At 47.9% G+C, this 18,988-nt stretch overlaps 3 protein-coding genes across 3 annotated transcripts; all 3 read right to left on the reverse strand.

Annotated features, from left to right (window-relative positions):
* Positions 1-333: 333 nt before the first annotated feature.
* LOC308153793 (polyprenal reductase-like) lies at positions 334-4,985 on the reverse strand (the record flags this gene model as incomplete). The annotated part of the gene is made up of 5 exons (XM_080526984.1): positions 334-781; positions 1,065-1,196; positions 1,679-1,760; positions 2,449-2,477; positions 4,844-4,985. The coding sequence occupies 5 exons, from the start codon at positions 4,983-4,985 to the stop codon at positions 522-524; spliced, it is 645 nt and encodes a 214-aa protein (XP_080383110.1). The 3' UTR covers positions 334-521.
* A 12,349-nt stretch (positions 4,986-17,334) lies between these two features.
* On the reverse strand, positions 17,335-17,697 carry LOC308158833 (histone H2B-like; the record flags this gene model as incomplete). Its single annotated transcript, XM_080532541.1, has 1 exon — positions 17,335-17,697. The coding sequence occupies one exon, from the start codon at positions 17,695-17,697 to the stop codon at positions 17,335-17,337; it is 363 nt and encodes a 120-aa protein (XP_080388667.1).
* A 691-nt stretch (positions 17,698-18,388) lies between these two features.
* LOC308169956 (histone H4) lies at positions 18,389-18,700 on the reverse strand (the record flags this gene model as incomplete). The annotated part of the gene is made up of 1 exon (XM_080544688.1): positions 18,389-18,700. One exon carries the CDS (start codon positions 18,698-18,700, stop codon positions 18,389-18,391), a length of 312 nt encoding a protein of 103 aa, XP_080400814.1.
* Positions 18,701-18,988: the final 288 nt, after the last annotated feature.

The following is an 18,988-nucleotide window of genomic DNA, read 5'->3' on the forward strand; positions in this document are numbered from 1 at the left end:
CTCTCTTTTATTGCCCTACATTTCATAAAGGACTACACCTGAGCTTCCTGCTACAAATAATAGGAATGAGACATTAATTAGGCGACTCCTTCCTTATTAAGCTCATAAGGAGTCTCAGCATTAATTTTTCATGCAGGGCATTTTAGAACACATTTAATATGCTAGTTATTGAACTAGGCAAGCAACATAGTGCAGATATCATGTATTTGAATACAGGAACACGATTGGAACTTTTAAACCAAGTCTTCTAATGACTTATTTACCTGCACTAGTGCTAGGCTGTGCATTAGGATGTGCACTGGTGCTAGGCTGTGCATTAGGATGTGCACTGGTGGTCGGCATCTCCGCAGGGACGTTTCCCACATCTTTTAGAAATGTGATGTTTCTGCCACACACACAACAAAAGCCTGGGGAAGCAGTCACAGTGAAACAAGGAATTCAAAGTAATCCTTTCTACGTGAATATGGGTGTATTTTTATTCCAACATAGGTTGTGCAAAAGACAAGATTCACACAAAGGAGTCATAATAAATGAGGAATGAATGCTTTACGATGTTGTGGATAAGACTCAAATTTGCTCCGGTAAAACTCATGACAAAGCTGGGCAGCCAACGCCTGGTTGAAGAGCACATAGAGGACAACGAGCCACCAGGTGAGAGAGTGACCTCCGGAAACTACACCCAGAGACACGTAGATCAGCAGCTCAGCAAAGTAATGCGGACAAGAGACCAGCTCAAACCAGCCTCCGCTCGGCACTCTGTGGGCAAGAGTCTCCACTGTCCCTGAAGACATCAAAGAGAGCAACACAATGTTTATTACGATACCAAACAACCCATCTACAGTGGGGGAAATAAGTATTGAACACATCATCATTTTGTCCACTAAATGTATTTCCAATGAGCCTATTCAAGAAATGTGCACCAGACTTTGGTATTAACTCAAACAATCCAGACAAAAAATCTAAACATTAAAGTCCATATGTAAATAAAGTTATGTGTAATCCCTAATGGCGACACATCTACTTGTGAGTCATGTTGAGGCTCTCAATCAGCTGCATGAGCTCACCTGAGCCTCCGGTGCGCAGCCTAGCCAGCAGGATCAGGGAGCGGTGCTGGAGCAGTGAGGCCCAGGTGAAGAGCACAGCTCCAGCCACGTGGGACCACCCCAGCTGGGAGAGGAGAGGAAGAGTAGGGGTCCCTACAAAGACCACACAATCACCATCACATCTGCAGTAGCACACCATATTGTGGGTCACCTGAACAGCTGCTAAGATGCATTATCTTCTAACCAAAAGATTCATATTAAATATTACTTACTAACATAAGGTCATGATGGTCTAATTTTCCAATTGTTTTTGCTGTTAAGCATCATCAAGACTAGAGGAAACAATTCAACAACTTGACTAAAATCACATTACCAATATGCAAATATATATATATATATATATATATATATATATATATATATATATATATATATGTTACGGTACATGTGGGAATACGGTACATGTGGGAAAACTAGGGTTAGGGTTAGGTGCAAGGGTGACTTGGTACATGCTGGCATGTCTAACCCTAACCCCAACCCCAACCTTAACCCTAACCCTAACCTTAACCCACATGTACCGTAACATATATATATATATATATATATATATATATATATTAGGGATACACACTAACCTTTTCCAATGATATAATGATCCGAGCAAAAGACTGTCAGTCCTAGTAAGATGTAGTAGCTCAAGCCAAATATATACTGAACAATATATGAATGACCCCATCAGAGAAAATACTGACGAACAGACATTCCAACAGTCGCCTTAGGGCAGCGTTTCCCAAACTGTGGGGCGCGCCCCCCTAGTGGGGCGCGGGGGTACTGCAGGGGGGGCGCAGAAATATAAAAAAAACTAATAAAAAAAAAAAAAACTGTGGGGATACTGCTGCCTTTTGCAACATCGTACCTGTGTGAGATAGGCTTTTCTGCTGTTGCTGCTATCAAAAGCAAATACAGGTCGAAGTTGAACATTGAGAATGAACTGAGAGTGGCAGTCTCAAAACAACAACCCCGCTTTGAGAAGATTTGCAAGGCAAAGCAAGCACACACAAGTCATTGATCGTAATTGTGATAGGAATGTGTAGAGTAAGAATAGTGATGCAGTAGAAATTAGTTAATGTTGATATGTTGAATATTTCAGTGGCACAGGATCATTTGCCAAGCACTTATGTTCCTTTTCAACCCATAATAAAATATAAAACAATAGTTGGATATATGTGTCTTGTTATTATTAGAAGAGAAAATGTAATGTTTGTACAACTTTATACAATTAATTATATAAATCTAGGTGGGGACCGGGTTAGGGGGGGCTCGAAAATATTTCCAATTACCCAAGGGGGGCCTGATTGAAAAAGTTTGGGAACCGCTGCCTTAGGGAATGGACCCATAGCAGCACCTGCACCAGCACAGCTGACACTTGCGGAACTACACACAGGAGAGGAAACACATGACAATATATTACAAACACATTACATTCTACAGACACAGTAAGGAAACACTGAAGCAAAACAATGGAGAAAAAAAAGACAGAGAGAGGTTACCTTGCTCTACTGGCACGCCTTCACCTGTCAGGAATCCCAATATATGAGTCAACCATAATGGGTATTGATGGCCCCATACAACCATGCGCAGTGACAGGGCAATAAGCACCCCATTCCAGGCAATAGAGACTGCATAGAAGTGCCAGAACCATCTAAAAAGACCAGAATAATGAAAAGCAGTATCAGAAATGTGTAGGCTAATTCATTCTCAAGGCTAGATGTTTTAATCATCCCTGAAAGCTATCGATCTTGTGTGCTGGGACCAACATTTACGTTAAATAGTAGCAACAATGCCTATATTTAGAGGAAAGGGTAATCTAAAAATGTCTAAAAGATTTCTAATACCCTGTCACCTTTTGGGGACATCAAACACACGCAGCCAGTTGTCTCGTTTCAATTGTCGCTTGGTTTTACCATATCTGATTATGTCTTGGAATAATAGATACACGTACGTTTTCTCAAATTCAGTCGGCAGGTGAAGTGAAAGTTTGTGAACACATAGCGATACAAGAAAGCCTAAAGCCAGAGATAACCATATAACTTGAATTATGCTGAATCCGAAAAACATTTTACTAACGTTCTTTGGTCCAGCCAGTTAGAATCCTCCGTAGGACAACACGAATTAAGTATATAGTTCCGTCGACGCACAAGTAACAGTACTAGTGCTCCGTGGTAGACAAAAGTCGATGGCCCTTTCTCAATTGTAGAAACTCCATTCCTCGCGTCCTATCTCCTGTCCACTCGTCGCATCATAATTAAAATGCATTGGAGGAGAATATCTAGGTTGTTCCCCTATTCTCCTCCAATGCTATTTGAGAAGCAGCAAGTGAGCGACACGCAAGAGAGGAAACGAGGAATCAAGTTTCTAACAGGGAAAGGGCCCTGGCTTCCAACTATATAATATATAACCCACTATATATAAAGCCCAATTTTACCCAATACTCAAGTATTCTGGTTAGGACATAAGTATTTAGTGATCCTAAAACTGTTGTTTGTTATATTGAGTGGGCTCACTATATCCAAATCATATTGGTATGCATAAAAAAAGACAGAACTCATTACTTAAAAAAAAATATATATGTGTATGGGTTGGGATGAGGGGTTGGGAGTGTGTGTGTTTGGGTGAAGAGGGGATAGTTGGGAGGTGTATGTGTGTGTGTGTGTGTGTGTGTGTGTGTGTGTGTGTGTGTGTGTGTGTGTGTGTGTGTGTGTGTGTGTGTGTGTGTGTGTGTGTGTGTGTGTGTGTGTGTGTGTGTGTGTGTTGGGTGGTGGGGTTGTGTGTTTTGGGGGGTGGGGAGTGGAAATGGGGGGATGTGTGTGTGAGTGAGAAGAATGTCACTTAAGATCCATTCTGGTGTGTAGGCTTGCGAGATCTTCTAGCGACTGCAGCAGATTTCCTTGTCCAGCTGGGCTGGTGACTGCGTGAGGCTAAGCTGCTGACGTCTCCTCCTTCACTCTGGCTGGCTTCTCTCTGGCGTTTCTTGCTGCCAGCCGCCTTGGGTCTGCCGTTGGATAGGTTGCAGGGAAGATTGCCTGGCACCTGACTGGCCTCCACGTACAATTTCCAAGGTGGTAGAATGAGTGATTCGGCAAACATTCGCTTTTGCTATTAGCTCCAAGAAGCTGGATCCTGCACTTTGCTAAACGGACACATGACGTCATGCATTTATTCTAGTTATCATTTTGCAGTCTTAATAGCTTTAAGTGGTCAATGTCTTTGCTAGTATAAGTGGGGTGTCTTGTGTCAAAATGTATTTTGAGCTTACTTGGGACCATTGCTGCAATTTAAAGTTGTAAACTGCAGAGGTATTCTGGGATGAGACAGCTAGGGTCACCACTGTATGAAAGTATTGGTGTATTATAAGACAGCAATACCGTGATGTCCAAATCATATTGGTATGCATAAAAAAAGACAGAACTTTATTTTATTATTTTATTTGTACGTGTATGTGTGTGTGTGTGTGTGTGTGTGTGTGTGTGTGTGTGTGTGTGTGTGTGTGTGTGTGTGTGTGTGTGTGTGTTGGGTGGTGGGGTTGGGATTGTGCGTTTTTGGAGGTGGGGAGTGGACATGGGGGGATGTGTGTGAATTGGAATGGAGGGGGGGGGGATAGTTGGGGTGTGTGTGTGTGTGTGTGTGTGTGTGTGTGTGTGTGAGTGAGAAGAATGTCACTTAAGATCCATTCTGGTGTGTAGGCTTGCGAGATCGTCTAGCAACTGCAGCAGATCTCCATGTCCTGCTGGGCTGGTGACTGCGGGAGCGTTTGGCTGAGCTGCTGACGTCTCCTCCTTCACTCTGGCTGGCTTCTCTCTGGCGTTTCTTGCTGCCAGCCGCCTTGGGCCTGCCGTTGGATAGGTTGCAGGGAAGATTGCCTGGCACCTGACTGGCCTCCATGTACGTCTGCTGCAGAGCACTCTGGGACAGGCCTGTGAGGCACTGTGAGGCCTGCTGAGATAGCCAGGGACATGATCTATCCTTCTGATAAGACTCTCGACCTAGAACAACCAGGGTGGACTCCTGCTTTGAAGCCCTCACAACGTTCTCTTGGTTCCTGACACATTTGGGAACGATTGTTCACACAAGTTTACAAGCACATTCAATGTTAAATGACCTACAGCTTATATAGGCCAATTACCTGTCAATTTGATCATTTATATTTTCCCAACAATAACTGTAGGCTACATGGCAATATTCAAATATATTACTGTTACTGTACCATTGACGATATTCCTGTGTGTGCTAGACGTTAGCAGAGCTTGAAGATTGTCGATGTGGGAGATATTATACATGGTAACGCACACCTTATTTTAATGTCCTACATAAACAAATAAACATAATTATAATAATGATGGTAACAACAACAATAATAATATTATTATTATAATTAAAGGGTGGAGGTAGTGCAACTGCTATATAAAGGGGGAGCTATGCAAAGTAGGCGACTCCTGACACTAGATTCTATTGGTCGAGTCTGGTTCTGGACAACATTTGAAAAAACACTCGTTGTCCAGTTAGCCAGGTTGTCTAAGAATCACCTATCCATCAGTCATCATAAGAAAATACATCTATGCTAGGACCAGGCAGTCACAATGCTAGAAAAAGGAAGAATTACATGTTTTTTATTATTAACTTATTGACTGTGGAGAAACTGTACTGGGAGGTAGTGGGGATTGAGATGTATTTGGGAGGGATACCACGTAAGGACTGGAGTCATTGAAGATTGTAACATCGAGTTATTAAACACCAGTATAATATCTACTATACCGTCGACTTCATTGTAGCACGTCAGCTCAAATCACTATGGAATTGCTCTTTTATTGACTTGTCACACTGACTTGGTGTGGTATTCTGTAGTGAAGAAGGTAGTTAGGAAAAAGGAGACCGGGAGAAGCGCAGCTGCTGTTCACCTCGCACGTTTATTCAACTTCTTCTTCACATCAGTAACTGCATACATCACTAGCATACTAGCGCCCACTGGCGGTATAAACAGGACACAACATTTCCCCCTTTCTTAAAGGAATTACAGTACTCAAAGAATGCAATATTCTGTAGACTGGTGTCAGTACAATTGAAATAAAATGAAAACGAAGGAAATGAAAATGAATGAATCAGCAGAATGAATAACAACAATAAACAGTTTATGACAGTGAAACATGAAATGAACATTCACTTTTGTCATTGCATTGTAGGACCTTTTTGTACTAAGTTAGAACCGTGTTCTTATCCTACCCTTTTAGTACGTTCTCTACGGCACAAAGTCTACCAGCCACCTAGGTGGGTTTCTGACTCTAAGGTTCCTTCTTGGACCTGGTTCATTAAACACATTCTCTGTCTCGGGCACCATGAACTCCTCTAGCTCAATCTCCTTTTCACCACTGGTGCCAGTCAGAGCATCCTTGGGGAAGCGTGTAAGCTTGGATGCATTCCATTTTCGACCATCACTGAGCAGGTATGTATTCTGTCCTGCTTTACTAACTACTGTCAGCGGTTCTGTGAATCTTGATGATCCCTTTTTTACATGCTCCGGTCTGCGGACACGTACGGTGTCATTCACTTGGAACATGGGCACTTTCGCTCCCCTCATTCTGTCTGTGTACTCCTTACTCTCCTGTTGCTTGCGTCTCACTGTCTCCTGCACTTTCTCATGTGACTTAGTTTGGTGTGAGACAGGGAGGACATTTAGTTTTGTACGCATCTTTCTGTTCCTCAGCAACTCAAAGGGAGTAGCTCCTGTAGTAGCATGCGGCGTAGCGCGATAGTTCAGTAAGAACTCTGTTACTGCATGTTTCCATGGCTTGTGCATTCTCTCAGCCGTCTGAATGCACTCTTTGAGAACTCGATTAAATCTCTCAATAGCCCCTTTGGCTCTTGGATAATAAACACTGGAACGCAGGTGCTTTATCTCTCTCTCTCCCAGAAAGCTTGCAAAAGCATGGGAGGTAAACTGACATCCGTTGTCAGAGACCAGGAAGGAAGGGTTACCTTCACGACTAAACACTGTAGTCAAGAAGCTAATAACCGCCTCTGTAGTTACAGTAGAGACAAACGCCACCTTTGGCCACTTACTGTAATAGTCTGTGAGTGTAATAGCATAACGGCAGTCCCATGTCGCACAGTCAAAGGGACCAACAATGTCAATGGCCACCTTCTCCCATGGTCCACCTGGCAGTTCCACTGGGGTAAGTGGTGCAGGCGCAGTTTTGGTTGTTTTGTCATTGTATTGACAGGGTACACATGAGCCTACTAATGTCTGGACACATCTGTCCATTTGCGGCCACCAATATAGCTCTCGTAGTCTCTGTTTAGTACGCACTATTCCCTGATGCGCTTCATGAGCTAAGTTTACAACTTTAGACCGTAGTGTAGTAAGAACGATAGTTATGGAGATAGACTCCAGTTCTATGAGTGGAGCGGAGCCCCATAGGGGAGCTCTGCTCCTATTGGTTTACCCGCTACCTAAAGTAGCCAATGACTGAATTTTTCAATGCCTGCGCCCGCCTGGGGTGCTATATAAAGGGGTGTACTTCGCTACCTCATTCTCCCAAACATACAAAAACAGCCGGGTTTGAACGAGTCGAAGTGGGCCAGCAGCCCTATGGGGCTCCGCTCCACTCATAGAACTGGAGTCTATCTCCATAACTATCGTTCTATATCGTGGAGCTCCGCCCCATAGGGGAGCTCTGCTCCTATTGGTTTAGGCGGAGCGAACGAGGCCAAATGTACCCCCACTGAGACTATTAATCCGTAAAACAATCTCAGCGGCACCCGGAGCTGACCACTGATGTTGGTTCAAGACAACCTTAAAAAGTTGGCCCAACCCACACGAGTCTGCTCCACTGATCTAGCCCTTACGTGAGCACGCAGGGTTGTAGATCTAACGGAACATGTCCTGGAGGAGGGTCCCCTCCCCAGGCACATCCGTAATCATCCTGACAGCACTTGAATAGCATCCCCAACCAGGGTAATCCAAGTGCCATCCCCACTACCTCAGTCCTCAGCAAACTGAGGACAGAGTGAGAAAAGGATGAGGAAGAAATATCACTTACCTAACCCTTACGTTGGGTTGTTGATCTAACAGACATGTCCTGGAGGAGGGTCCCCTCCCCAGGCACATCCGTATTCATCCTGACAGCACTTGAATAGAATCCCCATGACCAGGGTAATCCAAGTGCCCTTCCCACAACATCAGTCATCAGCAAAACTGAGGACAGAATGAGAAAGGATTGAGGACGAATATCACTGACCTAACCCTTACGTGAGCACGTAGGGTTGTAGATCTAACGGAACATGTCCTGGAGGAGGGTCCCCTCCCCAGGCACATCCGTAATCATCCTGACAGCACTTGAATAGAATCCCCAACCAGGGTGATCCAAGTGCTTTCCCCACTACATCAGTCATCAGCAAAACTGAGGACAGAATGAGAAAAGGATGCGGAAGAAATATCACTGATCTAACCCTTACGTGAGCACGTAGGGTTGTTGATCTAACGGAACATGTCCTGGAGGAGGGTCCCCTCCCCAGGCACATCCGTATTCATCCTGACAACACTTGAATAGGATCCCCATGACCAGGGTAATCCAAGTGCCTTCCCACTACATCAGTCATCAGCAAAACTGAGGACAGAATGAGAAAAGGATGAGGAAGAATATCTTTCAAGTAATACCGTACAAAAAGTGATGGCGACGACCAAGACGCCGCCTCACATATCTCCTCCACTCCCACTCCCCTGAGAATGGCCACTGATGTGGCCATGCCCCTGGTGGAATGAGCCCGAATGCCAGTCGGCACGGGCTGCCCCTTCGATTCGTATGCGAGGCTAATAGCCTCGCAAATCCAATGGGACAGCCTCTGCTTCGAGAGTGGTGCCCCGGCTTTCTGTCCGCCGTAGCAGATCAGAAGCTGGGGAGAAGATCTCAGTCCTGCCGTGCGCTTCACATATTGTGCCAACGCGCGCACCGGACATAGACAATGTAAACGCCTCTCCCTCTCTCCGTCGTGAGGAGGAGGAAAAAAAGGCGCTCAGAGCACAGCTCTGAACCCTAAACCCACGATTAACCTTAAGGATAAAAGCCGGGTTAGGGCGTAACACAGCTTTTGTTTTGTCATCAGATATGATCAACAATCTGCCCGTGTCGAGAGAGCACATAAATCACTCACCACTAGCCGTAGTCAAGGCGAGGAGCTGACTCGTCTTGAGAGACAATAAACGCAACGACACAGTGTCAATGGGTTCGAATGGGGCACGCACAGCGCCTCTAGCACAATCGACAGGTCCCATTTTGGCATTAGAGTCCTACGAGGGCGTCTAAGCCTACACACTCCAGTCAAAAAACGCTTAACCAGCGAATGACTGAACAGTGTCGTTGTCGCAAAACCCTCATGACAAGCTGAGATGGCAGCCGCGTAAACTTTAATAGTTCTCGCCGCCAATCCCTTGTCAAACAGCGACTGTAAGAAGCACAAGAACGTTTCGACCCGACAGCAGACTGGGTCAACGTCCTGTCCCTCACACTGTGTAAACACTCGCCAGCGCGCCGCATATCCCTTTGCAGTGGATTGCGCGCGCGCACTCTGAATGGTCTGAATGACCGCGTCTGTCAGACCCCTGCGTTCTAACAAATCCCTCTCAGTAACCAGGCCATGAGGGGGCCCCCCATCATAGGCGGCCCCCTCACCAAGCCTCTGGCTTGAGAGAGTGCATCTTGTCGATGAGGTATGGGCCATGGGCCCTCTACCAACATCTCCATCAGTTCTGGAAACCACGGGGCTCCGGGACGGTCCGGGGCTACAAGAATTAACTCTAGCCTCTCTGACCTCACTCGTGCCAACAGTGGGAGGATAGATGTCAGGGGTGGGAACGCGTATAACAGGACCCTCGGCCATGGGTGGTGTGCGAATGTATCGACTCCCAATGGCGGGTTGTCCTGTTCGCGCAGGAAGAACCAAAGGCGACACTGCGCATTCGTCCGTGACGCAAACAGAACCACTTCTGCTTGCCCGAACCGTGCCCAAATCAGCGACACAATGGAGGGTGCTAACCTCCAGTCGTCGTCCCTCGGGCCTCCCCGTGATAACAGATCTGCTCCTTCGTTGAGCAGACCTGGAATGTGGAGAGCTTTCAGCGAACTCAGGCGACTCCGCGCGCGATGACGCGCGGGTCTCTCCAGTAGCTCAGGTCGGTTTTGACCGATCTCTGTATTACAATCAACTTGCGACGGCGTTCTCACTGGAACCCGTCGCAGTCGTGCGAACCGCCTCTGCAGTCTGCGCATGTGTAACAGGCCTAAGGGGACCACTACATGGGCTGCAGACCTCAGTCCTAGTAAGGACATCCTTGACAGAGCGGTGATTGTATTTGTCACTCGACACACCCAGGGAGCTGACGTCAGTGTCGCTCTCCGTGGTGCCGATAAACTGGCCCTCATCTCGGCAGTATCCAACTGAATGCCTAGATAGGAAAACTGTTGAGCCGGCCACGGAGCACTCTCTGTCCAGTTTACAGCTAACCCCAGCTGAGTGAGGCGCTGCACCAGTGAGGTTGCGTCCCGAATGGCTCGATTTGGGCATTGGGCCAAGACCAGTAGGTCGTCGAGATCCGCATATTATGCGTATCTCGTTACGCCTCAGTGGTTCGAGTGCTGTCTGCACGCATTTGGAGAAAAAACGAGGAGCAAGCGCGTACCCGAAGGGCAGGCGCGTGTACTCGTAAACCTTCCCTTGGAAAACAAAACGTAGGAATTTCCTGTGCCACTCTGTGATTGGCACACGAAATACGCGACCCTCAGGTATCTACGAAAGGGGCGTTTCGCCACTCTCTCGTTGAGGACCCTGAAATCTAGTATGGGTCTCATGTCTCCCGAATTCTTTGGGACAAGGAAATACGGGGAGTACCATCTCATGTCCCACTGGTCCTTCGGAACCAATGTCACTGCGCCCTTTGTTAGGAGATTCGTAATCTCCTCCCGGAGCGCACGTGTCTTTATCGGGCAGGACAAAAAACAGTCTCTCTCACGCCCCTGAAGGGCGGAGGAGGCTGAATGAACTGTAGTGCATATCCCCTCCTCAATGTCCTGTCAAGCCAGCCCGACAGAATACCTGTCCCTTCTAGTCATTCTGCATAAAGCAACGACAGCGGCTGGGCCGTCTGTTGTGGTGCAGTCGACAGAAAAAGCTTGAATTTCTGTATGACCCCAGCCGCCGCTGCCCACCGAGGAGATGGCACAGCCCAAGGTGGGGTCATTTCGAAAAGGGATGGGCTGCCGTCTGTAAAGAGTGTTTGTTATGTGTAACAATGCTCTTTATTGACGCAGGTTTATTATGCCTGATAATCAAAGAACCGGCCGCACGCTCATGAGCTGGGCCAGGTCTTGATAGACATGGAGGGGTTTTTGATGTAAATAACGCCTCGTGTCGTGATAGGGGTAAGTCCGCTAGGCAGAGAGCTGGCCACACGCCGGTAAGCTGGGCTAGTCTCCGCTTCGTTTCTAACTGGTAGCGATTCGACCACACTCTGACAAGGCAGGTGGGTCTCCGCTCCGGTAGATACCATGGAAAATCCTCCTTAGGGATTTACCGTCTGACTTACCGTCTGTAAAGAGTGTTTGTTATGTGTAACAATGCTCTTTATTGACGCAGGTTTATTATGCCTGATAATCAAAGAACCGGCCGCACGCTCATGAGCTGGGCCAGGTCTTGAATAGACATGGAGGGGTTTTTGATGTAAATACCGCCTCGTGTCGTGATAGGGGTAAGTCCGCTAGGCAGAGAGCTGGCCACACGCCGGTAAGCTGGGCTAGTCTCCGCTTCGTTTCTAACCGGTAGCGATTCGACCACACTCTGACAAGGCAGGTGGGTCTCCGCTCCGGTAGATACCATGGAAAATCCTCCTTAGGGATTTACCGTCTGACTTACCGTCTGTAAAGAGTGTTTGTTATGTGTAACAATGCTCTTTATTGACGCAGGTTTATTATGCCTGATAATCAAAGAACCGGCCGCACGCTCATGAGCTGGGCCAGGTCTTGAATAGACATGGAGGGGTTTTTGATGTAAATACCGCCTCGTGTCGTGATAGGGGTAAGTCCGCTAGGCAGAGAGCTGGCCACACGCCGGTAAGCTGGGCTAGTCTCCGCTTCGTTTCTAACCGGTAGCGATTCGACCACACTCTGACAAGGCAGGTGGGTCTCCGCTCCGGTAGATACCATGGAAAATCCTCCTTAGGGATTTACCGTCTGACTTACCGTCTGTAAAGAGTGTTTGTTATGTGAAACAATGCTCTTTATTGACGCAGGTTTATTATGCCTGATAATCAAAGAACCGGCCGCACGCTCATGAGCTGGGCCAGGTCTTGAATAGACATGGAGGGGTTTTTGATGTAAATACCGCCTCGTGTCGTGATAGGGGTAAGTCTGCTAGGCAGAGAGCTGGCCACACGCCGGTAAGCTGGGCTAGTCTCCGCTTCGTTTCTAACCGGTAGCGATTCGACCACACTCTGACAAGGCAGGTGGGTCTCCGCTCTGGTAGATACCATGGAAATCCTCCTTAGGGATTTACCGTCTGACTTACCGTCTGTAAAGAGTGTTTGTTATGTGTAACAATGCTCTTTATTGACGCAGGTTTATTATGCCTGATAATCAAAGAACCGGCCGCACGCTCATGAGCTGGGCCAGGTCTTGATAGACATGGAGGGGTTTTTGATGTAAATACCGCCTCGTGTCGTCGCGGCACTGAGTTTGCTCAGAAACTCCGCCTCCGCTGCAGACAGACCGTTGGGTCGGTCTGTGGTGATCTTCGCAATGGCGGCGTTAAACACGGCGATGTTATTCGCCGCCGCCTGCGCACCGAGCTCATCAGAGCTTTCTGATTCTGACACCGGCACCGACCACTCAGCTGGGTGAGGGCGGCGTGGTGTCAGGGCCGGCTGAGCGGGCGGGACCATCCCTACTTGGGGAGGTGCCTGCCCAGAACGCCGCTCTGGGGCCTGTCCGGACGCATCATCGGCAGAGCTATTCGAGTCGGATAGCATCCCCGAGATAGCGCCCGCCAGGGGACAACGCTCTCCTTGATCCAGGCCATCCCCTTTCGCCTTTCCGCGACGGAAAGGAGGTGGAAGGGGAGGCAGCTGGGGGAGGCGACCAACGCCGCCTCGGCATGTTCGGGGCCGAGGCAGACGTGGCAGAAGTCGTGCTTGTCCTCCGCTGCTAGGAAATCGCAGCGGCAGGTGTCCCGGAGGAACTTCTTCGTGGTCGGCGGCGGACGATCCATCGCTGAAGGGAAAAGTCTCCTCCGCTGAAAAGTGTCCTCCGCTGCTCGGAAGTCGCAGCGGCAGGCGTCCCGGAGGAACTTCTCCATAGGCGGCGGACGATCCATATCTTGAAGGGAAAAGTCTGGCGGGTTCTCCAGTCTTAGTAGTCGTCCTTCTCAGTCTTCAGATATAAACCCGTGCTGAACTTTTTGGGAGAATGAGGTAGCGAAGTACACCCCTTTATATAGCACCCCAGGCGGGCGCAGGCATTGAAAAATTCAGTCATTGGCTACTTTAGGTAGCGGGTAAACCAATAGGAGCAGAGCTCCCCTATGGGGCGGAGCTCCACGATATAGAACAACCACACGGTCGGGGCCTCTCATGACAAGTAGTTCATCCACAGCCAGTTCATCTCTCACTCTAAAATATGGAGCAAGTTCCTTTGTCACATTCTTACTGCATTTTGGCCAACCTTTCTGTATCTGCTGTCTCAGTTGAGTCAGTTCAGGACAGGCCTCACAGGCAGCAGTGAACTCGGTCACAGATATGGCATGTGAGGAACCTGTGAACACAGTAGCCACCATGTCTGGCTCCTCCTCCACCTCTCCTGTCGAAGGCAGAGGGAGTCTGGACAAGCAGTCAGCAGTCACATTACGTTTCCCTGGATGGTAAGTGACATCATAAGTAAAGCATAGTAGACGTGCAGACCATCTCGCTATTCTCAGACCTGCGCGACCCGTACCCCTGGAAGTGAGTAGGGTTGTCAACGCTTGGTGGTCTGTGCGTAGGACAAAACGTTGTCCCCACAGGTAGGTTCTCCACCTTTCCACCGCCCAAACGCATGCCAGCGCCTCACGCTCGACGGTAGAGTACTTTCTCTCTGCAGGAGAAAGTGTCCTGGACGCAAAAGCTATGGTTCTCTCTGTATTGTCTGGGTGAATCTGGCTCAGTACAGCCCCCAATCCATAGTTAGAAGCATCGGTAGTGACATAAGTAGGTAACTCAGGATCATATAATGCTAAGGTAGGACTCTCAGTAATCAGTCTCTTAACCTCAGTAAAACTGGACTCTGCATCCGCTGTCCATTCAAACTTAGTGTCAGTAGATTCCCTGAGTGTAGCACGTAGCGGTTCCACCACAGTAGAGAAGTCAGGTATGAATTTACTGTACCACGATGCAAGTCCTAGGAAGGACCGCAGGGAGGATGTGTCGTGCGGGGCAGGCGCGTTCGCCACAGCACTGACCCCGTCTTGGTCAGGATGAAGACCATCTTTGGACACAGTGTGGCCCAGGAAGCGCAGAGCTTTCTGGTTGAACTTACACTTGTGCATGTTCAGTTTAAGTCCCACTTCATTTAGAGCATGTAGCACTCTCCGTAGGCTGACATCGTGATCCTGCTGTGTGATGCCGTAGCAAATCACATCATCCAGGTAGGCCTGTACGCCTGTACGCCTGGCAGGCCTGTCAGTACAGTCGACATCATTTTCTGAAAAGCTGAAGGAGCAGAAGCGAGGCCAAATGGCACTCGGCAGAAACGAAAGAGACCCTCATGCGTGATAAACGCAGTTAAATCACGGCTATCTGGATGCAATGGCAACTGGTGATAAGCAGAGGCTAAGTCTATAGTAGAAAAGACTGTGGCTCCACGGAGCTCAGCGAACAGTTCATCCATGTGCGGTAAGGGATGACAGTCACTGATGATTGCCTTATTAGGTTCTCTGAGGTCAACACACAGGCGAGGCTTTCCTCCCTCCTTTCTCTGGGTCACAACTATAGGGGAAACCCATGGAGATGCGTCTATACGTTCTATAACGCCTTTTTCCTGTAGATCTGCGAGCTCATCGGTCACAGCCTGCCTCACTGAGAACGGAAGCCTCCTCAGTTTCTGCTGTACTGGCACAGCATCTGGTTTAACCTGTATTTTGTGCATAAAACCTTTTGCACACCCTAACTCCTGTACTAGAACCTCTGGTTCGGTCTGTGGAGTGGTACTCTGTACAGTAGGTGCTCGGAGCACAGTAGGAGAGCTAGCAGGGCTAACAGTAATAATTTTGTTACCCTCAATGCACATCTGCAATGCTACAAATAAATCAAGTCCCAGCAATGCATTTCCTGATTCAACCACTATCAATTAACCTGTAACTGAATGTCCATTATGAACAACTGTAGCATGCATGCAACCTTTAACAGGAATTTTCTCTCTGGAGTAAGTAAGCAGATTCACTGTAGGCTCAGCAAGGACACATGTATGGAAAAGTGTCTGGTAAGTACTCTCTGGAATAATAGAAACAGATGAGCCTGTATCCACTATCAGCTCAACATCATGGGAATGATAATTTGCATCAACTCGTACAGTACACAGAATTTTATCATTCACGACGGCCCCCTGCATGTAAAGCACAGTAACGTCATTCACCACTACCTCACGCACCTCTTTTTGAGCCGATCTACACATCTTGGAAAAATGTCCAACTTTTCCGCATGTATTGCAAGTCACCTTAACCGCCGGGCATGTAGGCTTGTTAGCTAAGTGTCCTGTGGATCCGCATCGGAAGCAGGCGCGCTGATTCCCAGTTGTAGCTGGCTGGCTGTGGACCGTGGCAGGTGCAGTCGTCGTCGGAGCTTTCTTCTTGCCCTTGTCGAACCTCCTCCTCGTCGGCTGTTTCTCGATGGCTCTCACCGAAGCTGTAGCTCCAGAGAGAACGTTGGAGTTCCGTAGTCCAGCCTCGATTTGTAAGGCCATTGAAGTAGCTTTGTCCAGAGACAAGTCCGATTCAAGCAAAAGTCTATCTCGTATGCGTGTATTAGCAACACGCTCAATCAGTTGATCACGAATCATTTGTTCCTCCATGGCGCCAAATTCACAAGCTGCAGCTAGCTCGCGTAATGAAGCAAGGAACTGATTAACCGTCTCGTCAGGACCCTGAGCTCTCTGTCGAAATTTGTGACGTTCAGAAATCACATTCACCTTAGGAACAAAGTACTTTTTCAGTCCATCCACGGCAGAAGTGTAGGTAACACCCGTATCCTTTAGAGTGTAGAACAGTCTTTGTCCTTCGGTCCCAAGTGCATGGAGAAGAACCGCGCGCTTTCTTTCCTCAGGCCATTTTTCTCCGGTAGCATCAATAATGAGCATGTAATTTTCAAACATTCTCAACCAAGTAGGAAAAGAAATAGCAGGTTCGCCTGGCACAGGCATGAACGGTGTAGGTAAGGGTACGGAAATAGCCATCCTCGTCGCCAAAAATGTGGTATTCTGTAGTGAAGAAGGTAGTTAGGAAAAAGGAGACCGGGAGAAGCGCAGCTGCTGTTCACCTCGCACGTTTATTCAACTTCTTCTTCACATCAGTAACTGCATACATCACTAGCATACTAGCGCCCACTGGCGGTATAAACAGGACACAACACTTGGCCAGTTAATGACATCATGGGGGTGATATGAAAGCATTTTATCGATAGATAAGTGAGCATGCCTTGGCGGTGAACGCCGTTTAAACCATTATTATATTTATGATTTATGTTTAAATCCACCTGTCCCGAGAAATTGGCCATGCGTATGTATGCAGTGTAGTCACTCCTGTCCACTATATTAATACCGGAAACCGTTTTAGACGACTAGTGAGTACACTACTCCAGCAGTTGAAAGAAACAATGGCAGAGTGGAAAAACAAAAAAGGCGCGCAAAACCTCCTGCGGGTTCAAGGACTGGAGTCTTTGAAAATTGTAACATCGAGTAATTGATACATATGCCTTATACATGCTTGTTATGTTATGTATGCTTTCTGCCTGTTTTAACATGCTGTGGCTTTCAGTCTTGTATTATGTTTTATTTGTGTTTTCTTCCTTGTTATGTAAATCACTTTGTGACCCTTGGTCTGGGAAAGGTGCTGTATAAATACATTGTACTTGTTACAATACACACAATCAGTACAGCATATACATTCGACTGATTTGTAGCACGCGAGCTTAACTCACTATGGAATAGTACAGGCGAAAATCTGTTTACTTGGAGCTGGTGTATTTGGTCACGGCCTTGGTGCCCTCGGACACGGCGTGCTTGGCCAGCTCACCGGGGAGCAGCAGACGCACGGCGGTCTGGATCTCCCTGGAGGTGATGGTACGACGCTTGTTGTAGTGGGCCAGGCGAGAGGACTCGCCGGCGATGCGCTCGAAGATGTCGTTGACGAAGGAATTCATGATTCCCATGGCCTTGGAGGAGATGCCGGTGTCGGGGTGGACCTGCTTCAGGACCTTGTACACGTAGATAGCGTAGCTCTCCTTCCTGGACTTTCTGCGCTTCTTGCCGGTTTTGGTGGCGGCTTTCTTGGAGCCCTTCTTGGGCGCAGACTTCGCAGGTTCTGGCATGTTGATAGTGGCTCGTTACTTCTCAGAAACGAATGAAGAGGCGGCAAACGCACACCCGTTATATAAAGGTGGGGCTATGCAAATTAGGCGGCTGCTGACATCCACTTCCAAAGCTCTAGCCTGCCTCGCGGGTATATACATTATCTGCGCACGCGCGGGCTCCTCCCCCCACCCCTTCCTTACTTTTTCACTCGGCTGTCGGGTTGCCTTGTTTCCGATGGCGATATGAACATGAAAACGTCAAGAGGAAGATTGAGTGATATACATAGAACACCAAGTCCCCCAAACTCCCAACCAGCCTAGCGATTACTACCAGGAATTGTCCATTTGGGATGGTACGACAAGGGCATGCATTATTATCACTAGATGCGCAATAGAAAAAGGGGCTGCACTGTGTTGTGTGCGTAATAATCCAAGTAACCATTTTCTTTCTAGAGTGCACATGTGGGATGGTCATTTCTAGTCGTGGAATGCCAAGACTACGCATTTACTTGCGTTGACATTGATTTGGCAACGTATGTCTTTTTCATGACAGCTAAACCCGTTGAAAGAACCCGTTCATAATTGAATAAACCCGTTGAAGGCCTGACAAAATGTGTTATAATAATGGAATCAACTCTCTTGTGTGGAGATGGGTGGCTCTTAAAAGAGCCGTTGTTTTTTGTAGGGGGTGGTTGAGTTTACGAATAGTTTAGCCGCCGAAGCCGTACAGAGTACGTCCCTGGCGTTTCAGAGCGTATACAACATCCATGGCGGTGACGGTCTTCCTCTTGGCATGTTCGGTGTAGGTGACGGCGTCACGGATAACGTTCTCAAGGAACACCTTCAGCACACCACGGGTCTCTTCGTAGATCAGACCAGAGATACGCTTGACGCCCCCACGGCGAGCCAGGCGGCGGATAGCGGGCTTCGTGATTCCCTGGATGTTATCACGGAGAACTTTGCGATGACGCTTGGCGCCTCCTTTTCCGAGTCCCTTTCCTCCTTTTCCTCTTCCAGACATGTTGAGTTCAGTAAGATTATGGCTACGGTGAAGTTGTGGGGTGAATTTATCTCAGCTACGAGGACGTGATTGAGACCAGGCTGTACAGGAAGCGCGCGCTATCGCTTGCCTCTTTTTGTCTTTTTTCTTGTGGGGGATTTTTGTAGAGGGAGGAGCTTCTGCTAGGGACAACGTTTGGCATTATGGGCACTCCTTGAAGCAAAAGGACATCGCACGCACACACACACACACACACACACACACACACACACACACACACACACACACGATCAGTAAAAGAACATAACA

This window comes from Nansenia antarctica (assembly GCF_963989245.1).
Source record: "Nansenia antarctica genome assembly, chromosome: 1".
In the NCBI taxonomy this organism is placed as follows: Eukaryota; Metazoa; Chordata; class Actinopteri; order Argentiniformes; family Microstomatidae; genus Nansenia; species Nansenia antarctica.